The sequence below is a fragment of the Parasteatoda tepidariorum genome, chromosome X1 (assembly GCF_043381705.1).
Source record: "Parasteatoda tepidariorum isolate YZ-2023 chromosome X1, CAS_Ptep_4.0, whole genome shotgun sequence".
Taxonomy (NCBI): domain Eukaryota; kingdom Metazoa; phylum Arthropoda; class Arachnida; order Araneae; family Theridiidae; genus Parasteatoda; species Parasteatoda tepidariorum.
The window spans coordinates 28167263-28187342 of NC_092214.1; the positions used below are offsets into that span (position 1 = coordinate 28167263).

A 20080-nucleotide genomic window follows, 5' to 3' on the forward strand; every position below is an offset into this window, starting at 1 on the left:
AAAGATTTTAAAAACGTGACTCTGAAACACAAGCTTGTAAATTTCTTGAAAAGTTACCCAAGTTATCTTACACTCAACACACAGTTTATTTCCCAAATTTACACCGAAGAACTTTCAACTTTCTGGAATAAAAACTCTTGAAATTAATAGTTCGTGATGCAATGTTTTATGAATTCACATATCCAATGTATTAATATATACAAGTTTACTATTTGCACCAATGTAAAATCTGATCTTTAACTGCCATATTAGAAAATTTAGAATAATTTGCATTCACATAACTGCATTGTACCCATTTTAAGGATAGAAACGCTCTTTTAAAATAAAAATTTGGGAAGTATTTTTAACTCATGAACTATGGAGTGTTATTTAAAAACTAATAACATTTCACACTTATATTGTAAAATATTAAACGGATTTTACAATAATGCACTACAAAAGATGAAGATACGGTTTTTATTTTAACAGATACAGAATTGACTTGTATGCAACTAAACAAATAAGATTAAAAAAATTTAAATATTAATTTGCTTGCTTTGTATATTCATTGCAAATCGTAAAGCATTAAAACAACTACTCTGATAGACTCGACTAGATTTGGTATCTGCCATGACAAAATTTATATTAGGACCGTAAACATTTAGCCATGTAACTAAAAAGAATTTAAACTATTACATTGGGTAGCTTCTAAGCTATGTACTCATCTGTAGTACTAAAAGTCTAATTTATGCAGTCAGAATAAAAATTCCTTTAAATATAGCTCTTAGAATTTTAGCCACAAAATGCTCATTGAAAATTTTCTATAAAATAGCAAATCTATCTGGGCCATTTAATAAATCCCGAATATAACCCTATAGAATATTAATTATGGAACATTAACTATAAGAAATTCTTGTTTAAAATTACACCGGGGAACTTTTGTTGCAGGAAATTTTTTAACAGATCGCAGATTTCAAATAGCTTCTCTCTCCAAACTAGTTTCTTTTTAAGGACATTATTAGATTTTTTGTCAAACTGTACAAGTTTAAAAGAATATATCAGGGTGTTTTATAAATGTTGGGACAAACTTATATGGGACCTCAGGTTTAAAATTGCATAGGCACCCATACCCGAAAATTTCATACGAAGCTAGAGGCATGGGTCCCTATGCAGTTTAATTCATCTGATGTGCCTTAACTCCTTTAAAAGTTTGTAGAAACATTCACGTAATCCATATAACGTTTTTAAAATTTAACAATAGACTAAAAATGTCATTTAAAAAATCTAGTTTTAAGAGCAAAACTAATTTCATATTTGAAATTCCCACACTAGAATTACACAAGATCAAGTATTTGCATAAATGCAACAAAAACTTGTTCCTGTTATTTGAGTAAAATTTGGGACACTAAGTACTGTAGGACAAAGAATTTTCTGGAGATAACGAAGTACGTTTATTAGCAGAAGAGCCAAGTGAAACTTTTTGAATTCTCCTTCATATTTGTAAATTCAATGCGACTTTAGTAAACATTTTTAATACCCTAAAAATGACCTATTCCCAAACTTAATTAAATCTTAATCACTTCAACTAAGTCTCTTGCTTTCATCTAAATTTCGCAATGGTTTCACAAAGCTCAGTTCTAAAAACATGAAGCTTGAATATTAATTGCAAACTTTTATGTTTCTAATTAGGCTGTGTAGCAAACAGGACTTCAACAGAATATTTTTATTCAGTTTTCAAATGCAAATACACATACAAATTGGCTTTTAAGCCTTTAATTTTTTTTTACAATTGATACAATTCAGTGTTTATTTTGCTTTAAAATGTCAGGAAAGATGGTAAAAATACTAAAATATCAGTCTACGTTTACACTTTAAGACTTCCAAACCTGAGTTAGTATTTATAATGTAGACAAGGTAGGGAGACAAGCACACAAATATACACATAAAACTCAGTATACTAAGTAAATTAAATGAAATATATAATTGATAATTAAGAAGCAGTTTTATAAAATTAGCCTGAGTCAATTGAATTGTTGACAGAAGTTTACCGAACTAAAAGCACAGTTAAATACGTAAAGGGGCCGACAAAAAGGTTTACTTTGATACAAAGGCAACCAGTGGCATATGGACATAAAAACAATAAATAAAACGATTACATTATGTTTCATAAACAATAAGCTAATGTAACTAATCATACACTCTGAATGGAAAAAAATAGGATAGGTATAAATATTTTAAATATATATAATATATTCAAAAAGAGGGAAACATTAACCATCACTCATTTTTTTTTCCAAGATTCGTTTTCCATCCTCATTACACAAACATTAATTTTTGCGAAGAGATTCAATGCTAGTATTGGCATTAAATTCACAAGACAGTGATACTAGGGGTGTTGCAGGTGGTGTAAGAGTTCCAGAAGTGAATGGTGAATGCAAAAATCCAAGCTCTGTCACATCGCTGTCAGAATCAGTAGCACCATCTTCAACATGGACCAAAGTTGGACTGCACATCATGTAGCTAGGATAAGCCATAACTGTGACACCATTAACGGTTTTGGCCAAGACTGGGTGGTGCATGTGATGAACTGGTGTGGAATGAGAAACATTTGGTGGAGTTTCGAGAGAAGAGGTACCTAAACGTTGAGGGCTTGTTGTTCTAGCTTGATTCTGCTTAGCATGAGCTGAATGATGGCGATCATAATCTGCACTGGAAGTCTTAGTGCGATTTTTTGTGTTCTGCAGAAAATACAAATTTAAACATTATGCAATTTTATGCTTTATCACAAATAGTGTTTCAAGTCTAAATTTTAAAAATATTCTCATTTCTGTAAAAAAAAAATTAAAAAAACTGAGTGTGATGGTATATATTACTTCTGCTGGATTTCTATCATTCTTCAACTGAGATTCATTTTTATTATTAAAATTTAGAACATAAGTAATCCATGCTACGTATTTTGCAGATGTTTCTAAATAATGCGCCAGAAATGGCTAACATCTGCTTTAAAAGTGTCCGGAAATTTCTAGATTCCAAACAGATTACGCTTGGAAGTCTTGTTAAGTATAAAAGTTAGTATTTTCGCTTTTAGTTAGTAAAGTATTATACTGAAGCTTAATATTTGTTAAATTTAAATATAAATTTTAAATTTATTGTTAAAGCAAAAAGGCAGATATATCAAAAAGCTGAAGGACTTCGATAATTGATAACAATGAATACATTCCATCATAATTGCAATTACCAAAATTTAATTTCGAAAATTTTAGTTAAGAGTAAAATATAAAAATTACTTCATTGTTGTCAGCTGAAGTTTCAGAGTAATCTGTGCCAGAGACTGTCCCCATTGCTTGAAATGGATATCCAGTCGGTGCAATGGAACAAACATATTGCGGAAAGCCAGACTGTGCCTGCATGGGCTAAAATATAAATTCAGCATTTTTCACAGCAATATTAATAGAATTTGAATTTTATACATAATGCAATTTTATACTAAGATAGTTTTGGTTTAACGTTAAAACAGTATTCAGGCAATCTTGAGTTCCCACATAACCAAGTTTATGAGACATAAGAAAAGAGATCTGTTTTCAATATGACATTTTAAGGGAAATGAAATAAGCCAAATGTTCTAAAGGTGCCTGCAGCACATTAGAGTGGGTCGATTTTTTTTAAATCTCTGAATTCTTAAAGAAAAAGACATTTACTATTTTTATTAAAGAAAACTGCATAAAATTAAAATCTTTTGTTTGCACATCGTACAAAATTAAGGAATAATTAGCCTAATTTTTTTTAAAGTTTTTCTTTCGATCGAAAACTTTTTGCACAGAATTATAAAATCAGCTTAGCCAAAAGATAATTCAAAATTATTTTGCATGCAATTTTTATTTTATATAAATTGTAGGAAACTAAGTGAAAGGTATAAAAATTTTTACATTATTTTAAAGATTTTTATTAACAAAATATATTGAATCTGATGAGAACTATAATTTTAAAATAAGTCAGATATTTAAGAATCTATTTCTCAGAAGCTATTACTAATTTCGTTTAAATTTTGTATTTTGCTAAATATTTTTTTCAAAGCTTGTATACCTTACAGTTAATTTCTCCGACATCTAAAGAAAAAACCATTTTGAATGGAATTTTCTTTGAATAAATTAAATTTTAAATACAACTTTTTGCAGTTACATATTGTAAAACTTTTAAATTTTTTCTGCACATTTTGGTCACGAAACAAAATTTACTGAACGAAATTATGTGCTTTAAAACAGCCGGAAAGATTACATGAACAAATTTCCTTCCCTTTCCAATAATTACCTTTCGCATTCTTTCAATAACTTTCTTATTAATAAGGGTAAACTCAATGTTTACATAATCAATCGCTTTGTAAAAGCAAACAAAATATTTTGTTTAAAAGAAAAATTTTCAAATATTGGTCGCTGGATCCCAGGTGGGTAGAGTACTGGACACTCAGTCTGTTTTAACAAGCGTATTTAAATTTTGCTTGCATAATTCGTACTAACACAATTAGTACTTTTCTTGTACAACTAAACTTCTTAATATAAGATCTCAGAATTCACTGGGCTTGCACATTTAGCACACCAAAATCTGTTGAAAGTGATCCTAAAATTATTGGCTCTGTTTTCTAATAAGGCTAACAAATACTTAACTCTAGATATAAAAAATTTAAAATTTACTTACAGATTGAAGATGGCACTGTTGTTGTAGGTAGAACTGATGAGGCCACATTAGAGGCCAAGAAGTCTGGAAATTAAAAAATTCAAATTTCCCTTAGTAAGTTGAATGAATGATTATAGTGCTTTTATCAAAATTTATAATTTAGAGAATTTCTTAGCCCTATGCATTATGATAAGTGAACAAGAACGACAAATGGCATAATTGCCGCTTATAACTTTTATAGTTTTCATTCAAGATTTATTTAATGTTGCAGGCTTAAAATTTAAGTTTTTTTCATGATTGAACTGCTTTTAATGATAAGGCACACAATGGTACGGATAACAGCAAAATAAAGAGAAGGGATTACAGGTTCTTTCGGCACAAATTTCAAACTTGCTAAACACGAAATATTTGAAACTGGCACTCAATAGCTTTGGTATTGATTTTATTTTCCAACCACTTTTAGTGCATAACAACTTTCTTGTATGTGTATATATAAAATAATCACGTGCTCCTATGACCAGTTACTACAAAAGTTTCTGCTGTGTCTTAGGTCACTAGGTTTTGGCGAAAAGAGGTCCATTAACTTCTTAAAAGTACTCAATTTTAAAAGCGGAAAAATATTTAGTAGTATTTATTCCAAATATTTAATACATCACAAAGTTGCTACATACATAACTCAAATCCTCACCAATTGACTTCAAATTATAGCAAATTTAAAATTTTTAAAAAGCATGAAAGTTTGAATTTCCAAGCAAATTTCGGGCAATTTTGAACTTTCCTGGAAGGTTATATTTTTGAAAAATCTATTTTCATGTTATTTTAATTTTAGCGCTATTTGCATACCTATCGAAAAATTTGTTTCAGCTTTCTAACTTAATTTTAGGAGTTGCTGATTCAATCTCATTTGCTTCGAAAAGGATTCGACAAAGAAAAGCTTTAAAGCAGCCATTTTTCTTTGCATAACTTTCTAAATAACCTTACATCAAGCTAGTTCTATAAAACCCTTCAGTATTTTTATTTTCTCCATTTTCCTGCTATAACAAATGTCTAAACTATGCTTATTTTCTCAAAAATTTCCCTTACTCTCAGCCTTTCTAACAGGAAAATATCATTTTAATTTAAGTAAGTTTGGGATAAACTCATTTTCACAACGTTTAACATTAGAGGGAAAAAAAGACCTTAAAAAAATTCCTAGCGACTGTCTTTTGAACAAAACTTAAAGCTGGTTCATTTCGGGCAGAAAATTTAATTTCTCTCTTTCGACAGTTTTACACAATCTAAAAAGATTGTATGATAATTAATTCAATGTGTTCCAAATTTATTGCAATCCTCTAATAAGGTCAAAAGTTTAAGCTTAATCTTCCATTAGATTTGAAAATTAGTTCTAACTTGGATTTACATAACACAGCTGTTCAAAATAGGAATAATTATGGTTAAACAGCATTTTCTGAGAGCAGATAATTTAAAGTCTCTCCAAGCTTTGGCTAGTGTAAATATGCATATTTGAGAAAACAACGAAGTGCGTGTTTGAAATAAACCAATCCTGCACATTTGTAATGAACATAATACATTTGTTTCGATATCGGTCCAGTGTTTTAAAGAAATTTTTTTGAACAAATATAAAACGTTTAAATTTTTTGCATAAAAACTTTTAAATATTGAACGTACAATTTAATGGCAAAAGATCCACGTGCGTAAACTGGGAACCCCATATTTACTCTAAACCCAAAACTGAAATATATAAAACTATAAAAAAGTTACTCCAGTTACCAAATTCATGCAATAGAACTCACCTGAGGATAGTAAAGTGAATCCCTAGAAAATCCAGTCGAAGCAGAATGTGCAGGCCATACCATCGAAGTACTAGACACAGAATCTATGAAAATTTAAGATTAAAAAAATTTTATGCAGGAATTTTATGTCTAACTAGTTTTATTGAAAACTAATTAAGTCATTTATCAAGTGCTAGTCAACCGATATTCATCTAATTTCAGATTTAATTCTAAATTAAAGACTAAAATTTTGAAAACATTTATACTTAGACATTTACAATTTGTCTGACTATTAATAAATTACAACTATAAAAAGTTAACTTTGAATTATCCTTAGAAGGCTAGTTTTGTGCGAAGAAAATAAATTAGTTTCAATTTTAAGAAACGCATTAGACAGAGTCAAATATGCAAACTAAAATTAACATACTGGGGACGAAACTTTGCTCTGCTTTCCTAAGAATTGGAATCATATTTTCCAAATTATTCCCATGTTTTGAGAATCTAGAATTCAAATCCATCGATATAAAGGTGGATACTGTTCCTAGAAAGTACATTTGTGTCGTATTTAGTCACTTTAAATGGCTTCTGCACTAATAGACATCCATATGGTCAGGCCAAATTTATTCATGAATATCGCAATTATGAGCATAAATTATAAGTATATTCATCATAAAGTCACAATATTCAATAGATTGGATTTGAATTTATAATTTAAAAACAAGAGACTAAACTTTATCCTAGCTTCAAAATTTTTTTTTTTTTTTTTTAAGAGAGTTTAACAAAATTCTAGAATTTGACGATTGAACTTACCCACAGATCTTCGACCTGAGCAGATCTTCTGAAAGAAAATGCAATATAATTTTTCTATAAATGCAGTTTTATAAAAAAGAAAATTTTTTAAAAAGGAATAAATTTAATTTTCAATGGACAACTAATCCAAGTTTATTTTGCTCCAGTTAAAAAATTTGTATATTAGAACTACATTGGATTTAGTTTGTAGCATACAAATTTTTTTCAATTTAAAAGTTTACACGCGCTTTAAAATTTCGGGTGCTATCAATTTTCCAAATGAACTATTTCTGTTAGATGCATATTTTTCTTAATATTCAAGCTGGGTATTTTTATAACCATTTTAAATTACCTTTTCTACCTGTATATGAAGATAAAGGAAAAAATCAGATTTTTCAGACACTATCTCAATTTATTAATGTCCTCAATATCTATTTCTTTCAGAAAAATTGGAATTAAAATAGCGTACTAATTAAATGTTAGCAATTCTGTTTCCCCAAAATTCGTATTTTATTAATTTCATGCTTTAGGTTCGGTATATTTTAAACTTAGGACAACAAATAGGACATGGTACTAAAAAAATTTTGAACAATATTTTATTTAGCTTATAGTTATGCAGTGAAACAAGACATTTCTTGAACCTTTTTTGATGAACCTCATAACTCGAAACATTGTATAACAAAATACGGTTCAAAAACAGACACCATGTTTAGATGAGTATTGGTGTAAATATCACCGATTTTAGGAATGATCTAGCTCATTTATAGGTTAAAGATAACTAAAATATGGCAAAAATAAATTCCGAAATGGATCGTAATGTTTTTATTAAAGAAATTTTAGTTTAAAATAGTTCTTTGAAGCAGCATGGTTCAGAGTAACTTTAATTTAATAAAGTCATTTACTCCATTAACAACAAAGCATGTTCTTATAAATGTGGGCAAAGTTAAATCAAACTTGCATAAAAGCAAATATGCCTATTTTTAATTAGAAATTAGCTTTTACTAATTGCTATTTATCAATTAACATTACTAAACAAGTCTTGACAACTGAACACTTATTAAATGAACTATTGGAATAAAAGTTTAGAGATTTAAATTTAAATAATTGCTTTGAAGACTGAAATTTAGAAGCTTCAGCAAATCAGAAAACCTCAAATTAAAATTATTAATACAGTAGAGCGCCGATTATCCCAACCCTTATTATCCGAACGTCCAATTATCCGAACTATGTCGGAATTCGTTTTTTTTCTTCTCTTTTTTAAGTTTAGAATTTTTTTTAACTTATCGACAATTTTTCTAAATTTAGAGGGATAGATAATATCCACTAGATCTGAAGACCATATTTAATTTACAACCTTTTTCAGCAGTTTTCTTATAGTAGCCATACATACATGTATTGTTATACAGTTAAACCTACATACCCCTTTAGCCCTCTTCAACTGAAAATTATCATCAAAGAATGCGAGCTTCATTTTGACAATCTACAATTGTTGGAAAGCGGAATGTGTTTATGAATAGATAAGTGCTGAAATTCTACAATTGGGGGATGGGTAGTTGTCACTCATGGTTAATGATTAGTGATTACAGTGCTTGGAATCTTAAATCTTGGAATAAAATTCTTATCAGAAAAACAAACGAAACTGCAGTTTGTGAATCGGTAGATCTTTCGGGTGAAAATATGCCAGGTTATACAGCAGAAGAAATAGAAGACTGGTGTCGAGACACTGAAAACGACTCAGGATTTCAAATTTTAAATGATCATGAAATTGTTTCTGAAATTTTGAATGAAAATCGGAACTCCTCAGATTAAGAGGAAGAAGTACGTGATCAAGTTCAAGATCGTGGACCTTCTCATAAAAAGCATGCAATTCATTAGATTTTGCAATGAATTGCCCAGAACGTCAAAATGATGTTGATCCAATTCAATTGATTTATATAAAAAGAATAAAGGATATGGCTGCACAAAAAAGAACATGTTCTTTGAAACAAAAGTCTTTGCTGGATATCTTTTGCAATGGAAAATAAATAAAAATGTGGCAAAATCAGACAAAAAAAAAATTATAAAAAAAGCCGAAATATGATAAAAATGATTCAAATTGGAAAAAAAAGTTTAAAAAAAATATATTTAAAAATTGAAAAAAAAAAGTCTTAAACTCGCCAGAGCTATTTTAGATAATACTGCCAGTCCTAAGCCTAGAAAAAGTGTGAAGGAAAGTTGGTGCATAAATAATAATCATTTAAACTAGGTTTTAAGCAACTTTCCAATTATCCGAACATTTCATTATCCGAACCACGTTCGGTCCCGAACAGTTCGGATAATCGGCGCTCTACTGTACTCAAAATTAAATGTGAGTCAATAAAAATCTAAAAATTGAATGTGCGAGTTAATACTGTTATGTACAATGGCATATTTTGATTTAGAAAAAACGCAATAAGAAAAATAAGGGTTTAAATCTTAAGAGTCATTTATATATCTTTAAAAAAAATTTAATAAGGAATATTCCAATTGAATTAGACTTACCTCTTTCTTCACAGCCGGAGCTATGTTCAATTTCAGATCTTTCAGGTTAACGAATTCTACCTAGAAATCAAAACCAAACTCTAATGGAAGATTGTATGAAAGTTGAACAGTGAAAATGAAAAACAGAACACCTTAACACTTTGCCGAACAAATTGCACCCGTGTATAAGTCAGCAACCATATATATACATTTTTTTAACAGCTAAATATTGCCAATCTTTAAGATTTTCCTGGTGGGTCGCTTACTGAACTCACAAAACGAGATCTCTCCGATTGATCGGCTAAGTGTTCCGAGTTTTCGATGTGATCGGATTTCTAAGTGTTTCGAGTGATCGGATTATCACATCCTAACACCTGCAATTATCTTGATTTTGGAATCTAACTTTAATTATGACGACTAATTAATGCAAATAAAATTTTATCTTACGAAATCTAATACAAACACATTAAATAAACCTGAAAAATATGGTCTCAATAATTTAGTGGAGAGCTGTAGCATACAGCGCACTTCGTTTTACATATCGATCTATTGAATCGTATAAAAATTTTAACTAATCAAACTGATTTTCCATAAAAGTTAATTCATAGAATTGTAAGGTACTTAAATGCATCAATTATAGTTTCAAATGAAAATACAATATATTAGTGAAAAAAAATATAGGAGTTTTACTTATTATAAAACTACGGCATCGATTTCTTTCAAATTCAGTCAATTCAAACTCCGCTTTAAATTTAAAAAATTTTATGCCATACAATTAAATTTTTCTTCGAAAATTAAAGAATCTTTGAAACTCATATCTTGCATGGAATTTTCCGATTAAACTAGTTGTGCAAAACCTTTAGTTCTTTTAATGAATAGGATAGAGCAAAATACATGTTTAGTGAAATTAACAGAGGGCTTAAATTTTTGACCACTATTAAGCTACTTGGATCCTATTATCTAGATTGCGACTAACCACCCCACTTTGGGGGCGAAAATTTAAATCAGTTGAAGTAAGACTTGTTTGTTCAGAGAAAGTAAGTTTGCAAAATAAAATATCTGCATAAATTAGCATATTTAAGGTTACACCCTCACACCATTAATATTGCATCTCAGTGCTTTAATATACAAATATTAAAACTCTGTATAAGAAAAAAATGCAGCCACTGAAATAAAAGTTTAATACTGACCTACAAGATCAAATCATACACATTTCTAAGACTTGCAGTTAATCAGTAATTGTAGTTTAAAGTGTTTCACAAAGGATACTTCTTAATCACCTAAACAAAATGTTTTTCTATCTGATTTATCAGTTAAAATTACAGCTTAGTTGGGCCTCAAGTTATTCTCATCTATTCGTTCAGACTTCGAAACCATCACATTTACAAAATTTCAATTTGTCATTTTTACTCTTTGGATAATGGATATTAGAATATTTTAAAAGTAAAGGGTCATAATTTGATCAGCAAGTTGCTATTTTTAGAAGAAATTAAATTTATGCTATAAAAAGTTTAGAACTTGTACTAAAGTTTCTATTAAAAAAAATAATAAAGGCTTATTGTAGTTTAGTAATTTGTTTTAATCTATTAATTACATACTTAGCAAAAGTGTGAAGCAAATGTCTAAGGTGGATTGAAGAATAATTGAACTTGCAAACGGATGAAGAAATTGTAACATTACAAGGAGTTTATCCTACAAATATAATTTTTATTTGAAAATTCTTTTTTATTGAGATTATTCAATAACTATAAGAGTTCAACAGGTCTTACACTGTTTGAAAACCTTAAATACCAAAAATACTATTGGTATATGATAAGAGTTATACCTTCAGTAACTTTGGGCAAATAATTTAGTCACCAAATTAAGGAATTGGCCTTCAGTATTTAGTTTATACCTTGTTATATGTTTGTGACCATTTCAGATATGTGCTAAATTTTAATAGATTTTCCCGATCAATAATTCTTCAATCAATTTGTTTTGAAAAACCCTTTAATACTTATTTGAAAACAGAACTGAAGTAATATTCAAATAAATACCCCGTAAGAAAAATAGCCATTTCTAGGCCTAATATAATAAAGAGTAAATCTGTTGTTCCTTTGATCAGACTTGTTATTGTACCTCGAACTGGTACAAGGTATATAAAACAGGTCCTGCAGATTAACAAGTGGTTCAAATATACTTCCATGAGGACTGCCACTTGCAACACGTAAAAATTAAATCTTTTTGAACATTTTTGTAAAATTGAATTACCACGAAATGTAAGATTTATTTTAACTAAAGGAAGGATACTGGAAAATTTCATTAAAAATAAGTTTTAATTTTCATGCATATCCAAATTCAATCAGCTTAAATTGTAAATAAAATAACCAAAAATTTGTTAACTAATGGTTCAAGGCACTAGACCATGTCGCTAGTTCGAAACTAAAAAGACACTTCTGCACTCACTTCTCATTGAACAACATGAGCAGAAGTGTCGTTTTAAACCTGCGATATGTTTATGAAGGTCAATACAATACTACGCTGTACTTTGAATAAAATTGTAGCAGTATTTATGCTCAAAATTTAAGATTAATTGACAACCTTAGTAAGCATTTCAAAATTTGTTACTCTTTGCATAAAAAATACAGTTATATGAGCCAAAGCACATTCTTCGTATACTTTAAAAATCAATTCAAAAAGTTTCTTATTGTGCTTAATCAGCAATCTACTAGAATTATTATAAAGCGTTTAAGACATTTCAAGTTCCCAAAATATACAATATTATTTTTGAAAAGCAAAATTTAGTTTTATTTGGGAGAATGACTTAAAAAAAGTATAAACTAAAACGTACCTCATTTAGGATTTTCTGCGCTTCATCTTCAGTTTCAAATGTAACAAATCCAAATCTAAAATAAATTTTGAAATACTGAAATGCTGGAAAGTCATTAGAATATTTGGAGGTCAAATGAATTTCTCTGAAAATAATTTATGATGAACAACAAATGGCTTGCAGCAGTCCTTATTATACTTCCTATAAAATTACATTTGCATAACATATATTATAAATTTGACTCTTAATTTGTTCTTTGGCGCACTGTTAAATCTAACTCAAAAAGTAAAGATTTATTAAATAAGAATAGTGTATTCTACGCTTACTGAATATTTGTTGCATAATTTTAACAATGCAGCAAGGTTTTTATTTCAAAGTTTAATATTTTGGGACATTAAAATTCAAAACATTAAGAGATAGATTTGGAGAATATTTGCGTTGTAAAATTTAGTTTTCACTTAATAAAAAATTTGATGCGTTACTTCAAGTAGTTTCCGCTCAAAGTGTACCAAAAGACAAATATAAAGTGATCGAAATAACTTCGACAGGTATTAAATATATTTTTATTCAGCAAAAGAAAATTCCAGATTATACATCAATGTTTAATTTATGCTTTGAAATTTAAAAATTTCATTAAAATACACAGTCATTCCACAATATTTTGTCCCAACGCTATCTTTTACAAAATTCATTAATCAAAAATTTTCTTCTTACTAAAATGCTAAGTCAAATATTTAAAGTTTGTTTTGAATTTTACTTTCTCGGAGAGCGATTTAGTATTGAAATTCAAAAGTGTAAAATTTCTTTCTGGACTCTAAAAAACGCCCCTTAAATTTCACTTTATTTGAAATTAAAATATTTAAATTCCAATCTAACCAAATGCTTCTTAAGTTCAAATTTATTGACGAAATATACTTGACGGAATTAACTTTATAAAAGGATTTGCCCCGCGGATTATTACAGTCGTATGTCTACTCTCGGCTACCAAAGCTTTACACCGTTCCAGTGGTATATTACTCACGCAAAGAATCAAATTGTTCTCGTAGTATTGAGCAATATTGTTCAATTAAGTCTATAGGCTTCAGAATTCCATATACTATCATTCCATATATATCACTGCTATTATGCTCTTGCATAATAGCAGTTCTCTTTTAGGAATTTCTTTCCTCAATGACCGCCGAGTTAAAATTTTTATCCTACTTATTCCAAAACTTTTGACAGCATAAACTAAAATTGCAATTCTTATGATTTTAAAATACTAAGTATTTGTACAATTTACAAACATAAGTTTTAATTGAACTTATAGTTTTAAATGAAATGCTTACCTTTTTGATATACCACCCTTGTCGACAATGATTTTCGCAGACTTAACGTTTCCAAATTTTGAAAATAGTTTAGTCAGATCCTCATCCTTAGTCTGCAAGAAAAATTTAAAATATTATACTCTGTAAATAAATAATTTTGGACAGTTAAATTTAAAGAAATCAAAATAAATTGCTAGCACTTTGATTTTTTTCACATTACTATATTAGTGTTTCTCTTTGTATTGAAGGGGGCATCTTGTTTCGCAATATTTGATTTCAAAATAAACGTTTGTTTTGTCGCCTTATCGGGACTTATTGCCCAAATTGCAAAGGGCCTTTAAAAATTCCGATCAGGCTTGTTTTTATCCTTTTATGCTTTTCAAATTTTGGTGGTCAATAAACACGAAAAATCACGCTCAATGTAGAAAATACTTGAACTCCGGGATATTGAATATACAAAAAGTGCTCGGTTGGTTTTAATTTTAAATTGCAAATTATGCATCTGGATGGATAAAAACAGAGAATAAAAAAAGAAATTTGAATTGAAAAAGTAGATATACTAGAATAATTTAAATGAAAAGGTAGTTTAGCCATGCATCTTTACTGTAGTATTTGAACTAATAGAGCAAAAAGTTTAGGGCATTTTAATGTTACTTTTTTAAGTTCAGACTAGTTTAGTAAAAAATGCTCAGATTTATAGTTAGGCGAAAGTATATTGTGCTGCCACCTAGAGGAAATTCCGGAAATTTTCATCCAACTGGAAAAAAGACTTAGGCTCAATTTGATCTAAGAAAGTAACTTTTGAAAATATGGATCTTTAAAGTGCTCGAAGTCTCAAATATAGATCAAATCAATTTAGATTAGCAATTTGAAAAATCTAAAAGTTCAGTATTTACAGTAAAACGCTCAACACTGAGAAAAGTAATCATACTTACATTTTCAGAAAGGCCACCGACGAATATTCTGTTGGGCACAACAGTACCCGATTTTGGCGCGCCATCTATCCAGTCAAAATCACGTGCTGATGCCTACAGTTATAAAGTTTCATAAATATTTGACCAAGTTTCATAATAATTGACCATTTGTGAAACTTAGTCTTAAGCTTCATAATTGACCAAACGCCAAAAATAAGGTTTAAAAGACCCGGAATAATCATTTTATTTTTTGAATCATTCTATTTCACTTTACATTTTGAAAGAGTAGAGCTTGGACTTTAGTGGAAATTCAACATTTAGCACAATTCAGATTCTATGTTAGCAAAGTGATTTCTTTTATCCTCTGTATTTTATTTACAGCGTAAAATTGTAAGACGAGGTAAGAAATTTGAGTCAAATAAACTGATTGTTTCATGGTCCATGACTTCTAGTCGAATTTTTTTCATGACTAAAATTTGAAACACATTATAAAATATCCCACAATATCTAGAAAAAAAGAACTAAAAGTAAAAATGTATCTCATGTAACAATTTAATTTTTTTTTATAGTATTTGAAAGTTCTTTTCTAAACTGCATATTAAGTGAAAATCTTACTTTCTGCCATTCTATAAAGCTCTAGTCCCTGGGAGGTTATAAAGCAGTTCAAGGAAGAAAACTATTTTGAATCGCATTAACTTTAAAAATATTAGGTTTAGTAGCAAATATGCTTAGGCGTTTTTTTTTTATAAGCAACTATTTGTGCAGATAAAAGTATGCGGGTATTTTTCATACTTTCAAATGGAATTTCTGAAACAACCGTATTCAGTGATGGGGAAATAATCTAGTGATAACTGCAGATCAAAATACAAGGCTTAGCATAATGTATAGATTATTTTTTACACAGAGGAAAATAAGATTGGGATCATTTTGGTCAGACAAATTTCCCATTCTGCCATTTTGAAAAATGATAAAAATAGATACAAGACTTAAATGGATATAAGACTTAAATGGTACGAAGCCACGATTAGTAAAATTCTAGTTTATACATATTTTTTTCTTAAATTTAAATACATGGTAAATCGCACTGATTATGAAGCTTCCCTATAAAAAAAATTCCAACACCGATATTGTCCAAAACTTTCAGCGTTAGAATGACAATTTGACTAAAATAATAGTCAACTTGACCACTCATTTTTAAACATGAACATTAAGAATTTCAAAAAAATTTTGCAGACTTGTTTGCAGGCTTCTCCTGCTATCGAATTCAATCTTCAAAGGTCACAGAGTGGGGAAGTTAATTTTTTAATCATTTACAGTAAATTTTCAGAAACTGACTATCTCTCTTTACTTTACAGTATCGTTCGAAGCTTAGAATTAAATGCCGTCATTAAATCAAAATCTGAAAAATTTGCTCTAAATTTTAGAATTTCAATATATTTTTTGTTTAAATTATACCAAAAAATTATGTCAGCATTTTTATAAACGTAGTTTATTATACCCTTGTCAGTTCAGATTTTGAAAAATTTTGATAACTAATTTAAGAATTCCAAGTTTGTTACTTTTGTTTATATTACTGAACACACAAACGATTACTTTTGAAAGATTTAATTCGAATGTAGTAATAACCAACATTCTTGAAGACAAAATTTTTATTGCTTTTGAAATTTAAAAAAATTCCGTAGTGCTAAAAACTATTTTTCTCCTCAAACAATTTGAAGTCTATTTTTCTATTCCGAAAAGTATAATTTAGAATCGTAATCTTAAGTCCACTAAAAGTCATCATGAAAACCAACATCATAAATTTAAACTAAAATCCAAAATGACCAGGAAAAGTAATCAAATAATGACTTCCGCAATGAAAGCATACACGAAAGAAATAAAATTAGATTGAGTAAACTAAGTTGAATTCATAATCAATATAAGTAAGAGAAATTCTCCATTATGTTCAGAAAGAGTTCCTCGAGTTAAACATTACTCTTTTATTCTATTTAATTATGAAAATTACAATTTTATTGACAAGTAACTTTCCGCGTCTATTTCTTGAAATTATTCATTGCATGTAAACATAATTCACATAAAATGTAAGTAGGCTGATCTCTAAACAAAAATATTCAGTTTTATTTATTAGATAAACTCAAATGGTAAAAATGCACAAAAATTTTACAATTGTATCTTCAACAAATAATGAGTTCAACCAAAGAAATTTACCCTTACTAATAAAAACTCATTTTTAAAAAGTTTTTAAAATAAATTTTGATTTTATTAATTTACGTCAATATACATACAATATATGTATATAGATCTTTACATTGAAAAGTTATCTTCATACCAGATAGTGAGCAGAGCGAAGTTACATTGTCATTAATTTTAAGCAGTAATTAAGAATACTTTTGACTTTAAAAATATTACATTAATTTGATATTTCCAAAAACAGAACTATGTTTAGTTATTTTGTAACATAAAAATTGCTTGTATTTTGTATATAATAATTTCTTTCATGTGGTAGTACAAAATTACCTTTTCAGTCTTCATTGAAAAAAAGTGAAGTTTGCTAAAGCAATGAAACTTGAGAAAATTATGAGAATTTATGTTCAAGACTAGTGCATAAGTTTCGCACGGTTAAAAACTCAAAACTAGTTTAAAGTAGGCTTTAGAAATTTAAGACGTTTACAATTCTAAAAGTTTTTGATTTTATAGTGTTATACATATATATATGCTTAATAGGTATTAGATCGATTTAACGGTTCTAGAGTACAAAAGGAATTGTTAGATTCCGCTATATAATGATTCAATATTCTGGTTGCAACCAATTTTTGCTTTTGAATAAATACTCGTTTTCATTTTTTTTTACATTCACTTTATCTTATTTCTCATAAATAAACAATGCTACAATACATGAAATATTAATTTAGGAAAGCTTTTGGAGGGCCAAAGCACACAATTCGTTAGACTAAGCGACAACTAAAGTAATTTTTAAAAATAAATTAGACCACATAAATATGAATTTTCGTAGCTCTTAAAAGTATTAGAATCTACGTTTAACAATCACACTAAGTTTTAAAAAGCATCTTAATTTATAATAAGGAGAACCAATCACATAAACAGAAATTTGGAAATCTCGCACTAATTTAATCTTAGCACTTTGTAAATGCGGAACTAACGTAGCTTTAAATGTTGTATTACAAATAGTACAAATTTATGTAGTAAAAATTACCACCTAGAAATTGAAAATTTATTAAACCTTAAACTAGATAAAACTTTAACAAATTTTTCGAAAACGGTCAAAATGACAAGCCTTAAGTTAATTTATTTAATTTTAATTTATTTGGAAGTAAATATCGGGTACCTTATATGGATCTAATTTTTTGAGATTTGTTTATATTAAAATGTCGAAATAAGTTTTCAAATCTGTTTAGATTCTTTTGTTGGAAAAATTTATGTTTTAAGTTAACAGATCAGGTTTATGTATTTACTGTAAATTTACCAAATGTTATAATTTTGTTTTAATCTCATATGCACTTATATAAAGTGTTTTCCCTCTTTCAAAACTCAAACAAGGTTATATATTTTTTTTCATTAAAATTAAAGTTTATGACGTAAATTGAAATTCGCCAATTCCACTTAAAACAATTTTTCATATTAAATTGATATAATTTATCAAATTAAATTATAAAAATATTTTTATAATGTTGGGTATGCCTAATGTTCAATGCATTTAATCAATGCATTTACAACAAATAAAACGAAAACAAAACACAGAAATATGGAGTTTTGAAAAATTTCAGTTTTCCCTTACATTTTAGAGTTAATTTATTCTATTCAAGCAAATGAGACTAACAATCATTCTTGATATTTCAGAAAAAAATGTAATATAGAGTCAATAAACACTTCGAAACATTTCGCTGTTTTCACGATTGTCAATATAACATGAACATGATTAAATATGTATTATGCATACTTAATATTAGAGAGGGAAGCTAATGAAATTTGGGATAAATTTCCCATCAAAAGAATAGATTAGTAGAAATCACATTTTCAGGATTAATAGTTATGATCACATAAAAGACAAATCTTGAAATATATACAGTAAGAAAATTGCATAAATAATGTAGATAGAAGCGAAAAAAACATTAATTCTATATATATTCTATGAATATAATGAGTGTATAGAAAAATAGAGTTCTAAAACCTCAAAATTTAGAGATTTTGATTCGAAATTATTTAAAATTATGAGATAAGTTAATTCTATTGGAGCAGATATTTCAATTTTTTTTTCAAAATGTAATGAGTAAAAATAAAAAATTCAGTGAAATCAAATTAATGATCCAATTAAGAGTTCTCTGCACCGAATTTTAAAACAGCTGTTTCATTTGATAAATGTTACAGACAAAAAGATAATGAATAATAGTCTGTTGAATTTTTCCATAAAACCGGTATTTTAAACTAACTCGAACTCGATTGTTGAAAACTTTTTTACCTACCATTGTAGACAGTCCGATAGGAACTTAAAAAAAAAATTGGCTACTTTCTATTGCACATCTAACCACAAAATTGCGCAAACGAAGCTTTCCTTTTATATATTTTCCAGTTACCATTAAAATTTACATGAACTGATTTCAAACCGGATAAGGTTAATCTGATTGTTTGCATTGCTTCATACTTCCGCAGAATGTAGGTAGAAGGTTCAAATCTCACCATAACACTAGATGTGATATCCACCTTTAATGTCCCGCAGTGGATTGATCGTTAAGACACGGTTCCTAGCAGATCACCGAAGTCAAGCATCACTGGCTACGGTCAGTGTGCGGGTGGGTGACCACTTGGATCAGTCTGCGTAGGGATCGAGGGTGTGCGGTTTTGGTCCTCGTTAAACTGTGCTACCGTAAAGTGCTCGACTTCGCGCGCAGGTCGTTGGGCTACTGAAGCGGGGGTTGCCATCCCCTCCGCAGTGGATCAAAAATGTGATGGCATGTCTTCGGATCATCCTCCGGGATGTTTCCCAGACCGTCGCCAATAGCCCATTGTGCAGCTCTAGTGCGACGTAAATTAACAACAACATCCACCTTTAATCTTTACTATATTTTCTTCAATTATTCAAAGGCTTATATGCTGTCTTTATCATTAACACACAAGCCTGAAAGTGTATGTGTATCAATGAATATATATAATAAATTGTTTTATTAAGACAAGTGACTAAGACAACCATGGAGTGCATCACGTGTTCCGAAATCACTGAAGAATTTCGACGTTTACAATAAATAAAGCATACAAATATTTAATAGTGAAGCTTGAGCGATTTAAATTTGTTGTTAGAAAGATAAAATATGTGGTCTAATCTTAAAT

The 20080-nt window shown here is 28.8% G+C and overlaps 1 protein-coding gene across 4 annotated transcripts; it reads right to left on the bottom strand.

Annotated features, from left to right (window-relative positions):
• Positions 1 to 1687: 1687 nt before the first annotated feature.
• On the bottom strand, positions 1688 to 19360 carry LOC107446667 (deleted in azoospermia-like). Of its 4 annotated transcripts, none has more exons than XM_016061368.3 (10): positions 19219 to 19360; positions 14759 to 14851; positions 13845 to 13936; positions 12541 to 12595; positions 9732 to 9791; positions 7233 to 7257; positions 6444 to 6526; positions 4672 to 4734; positions 3267 to 3392; positions 1688 to 2717 (listed from the first exon to the last, which is right to left on the bottom strand). In XM_016061368.3, the coding sequence occupies exons 1-10, from the start codon at positions 19219 to 19221 to the stop codon at positions 2307 to 2309; spliced, it is 1011 nt and encodes a 336-aa protein (XP_015916854.1). In that variant the 5' UTR covers positions 19222 to 19360; the 3' UTR covers positions 1688 to 2306. The 4 variants fall into 4 exon arrangements, with proteins under 4 accessions (XP_015916854.1, XP_015916853.1, XP_071043537.1 ...); XM_016061367.3 differs by having other exon boundaries at positions 7233 to 7260; XM_071187436.1 differs by lacking the exon at positions 14759 to 14851 and having other exon boundaries at positions 7233 to 7260; positions 19219 to 19279.
• Positions 19361 to 20080: the final 720 nt, after the last annotated feature.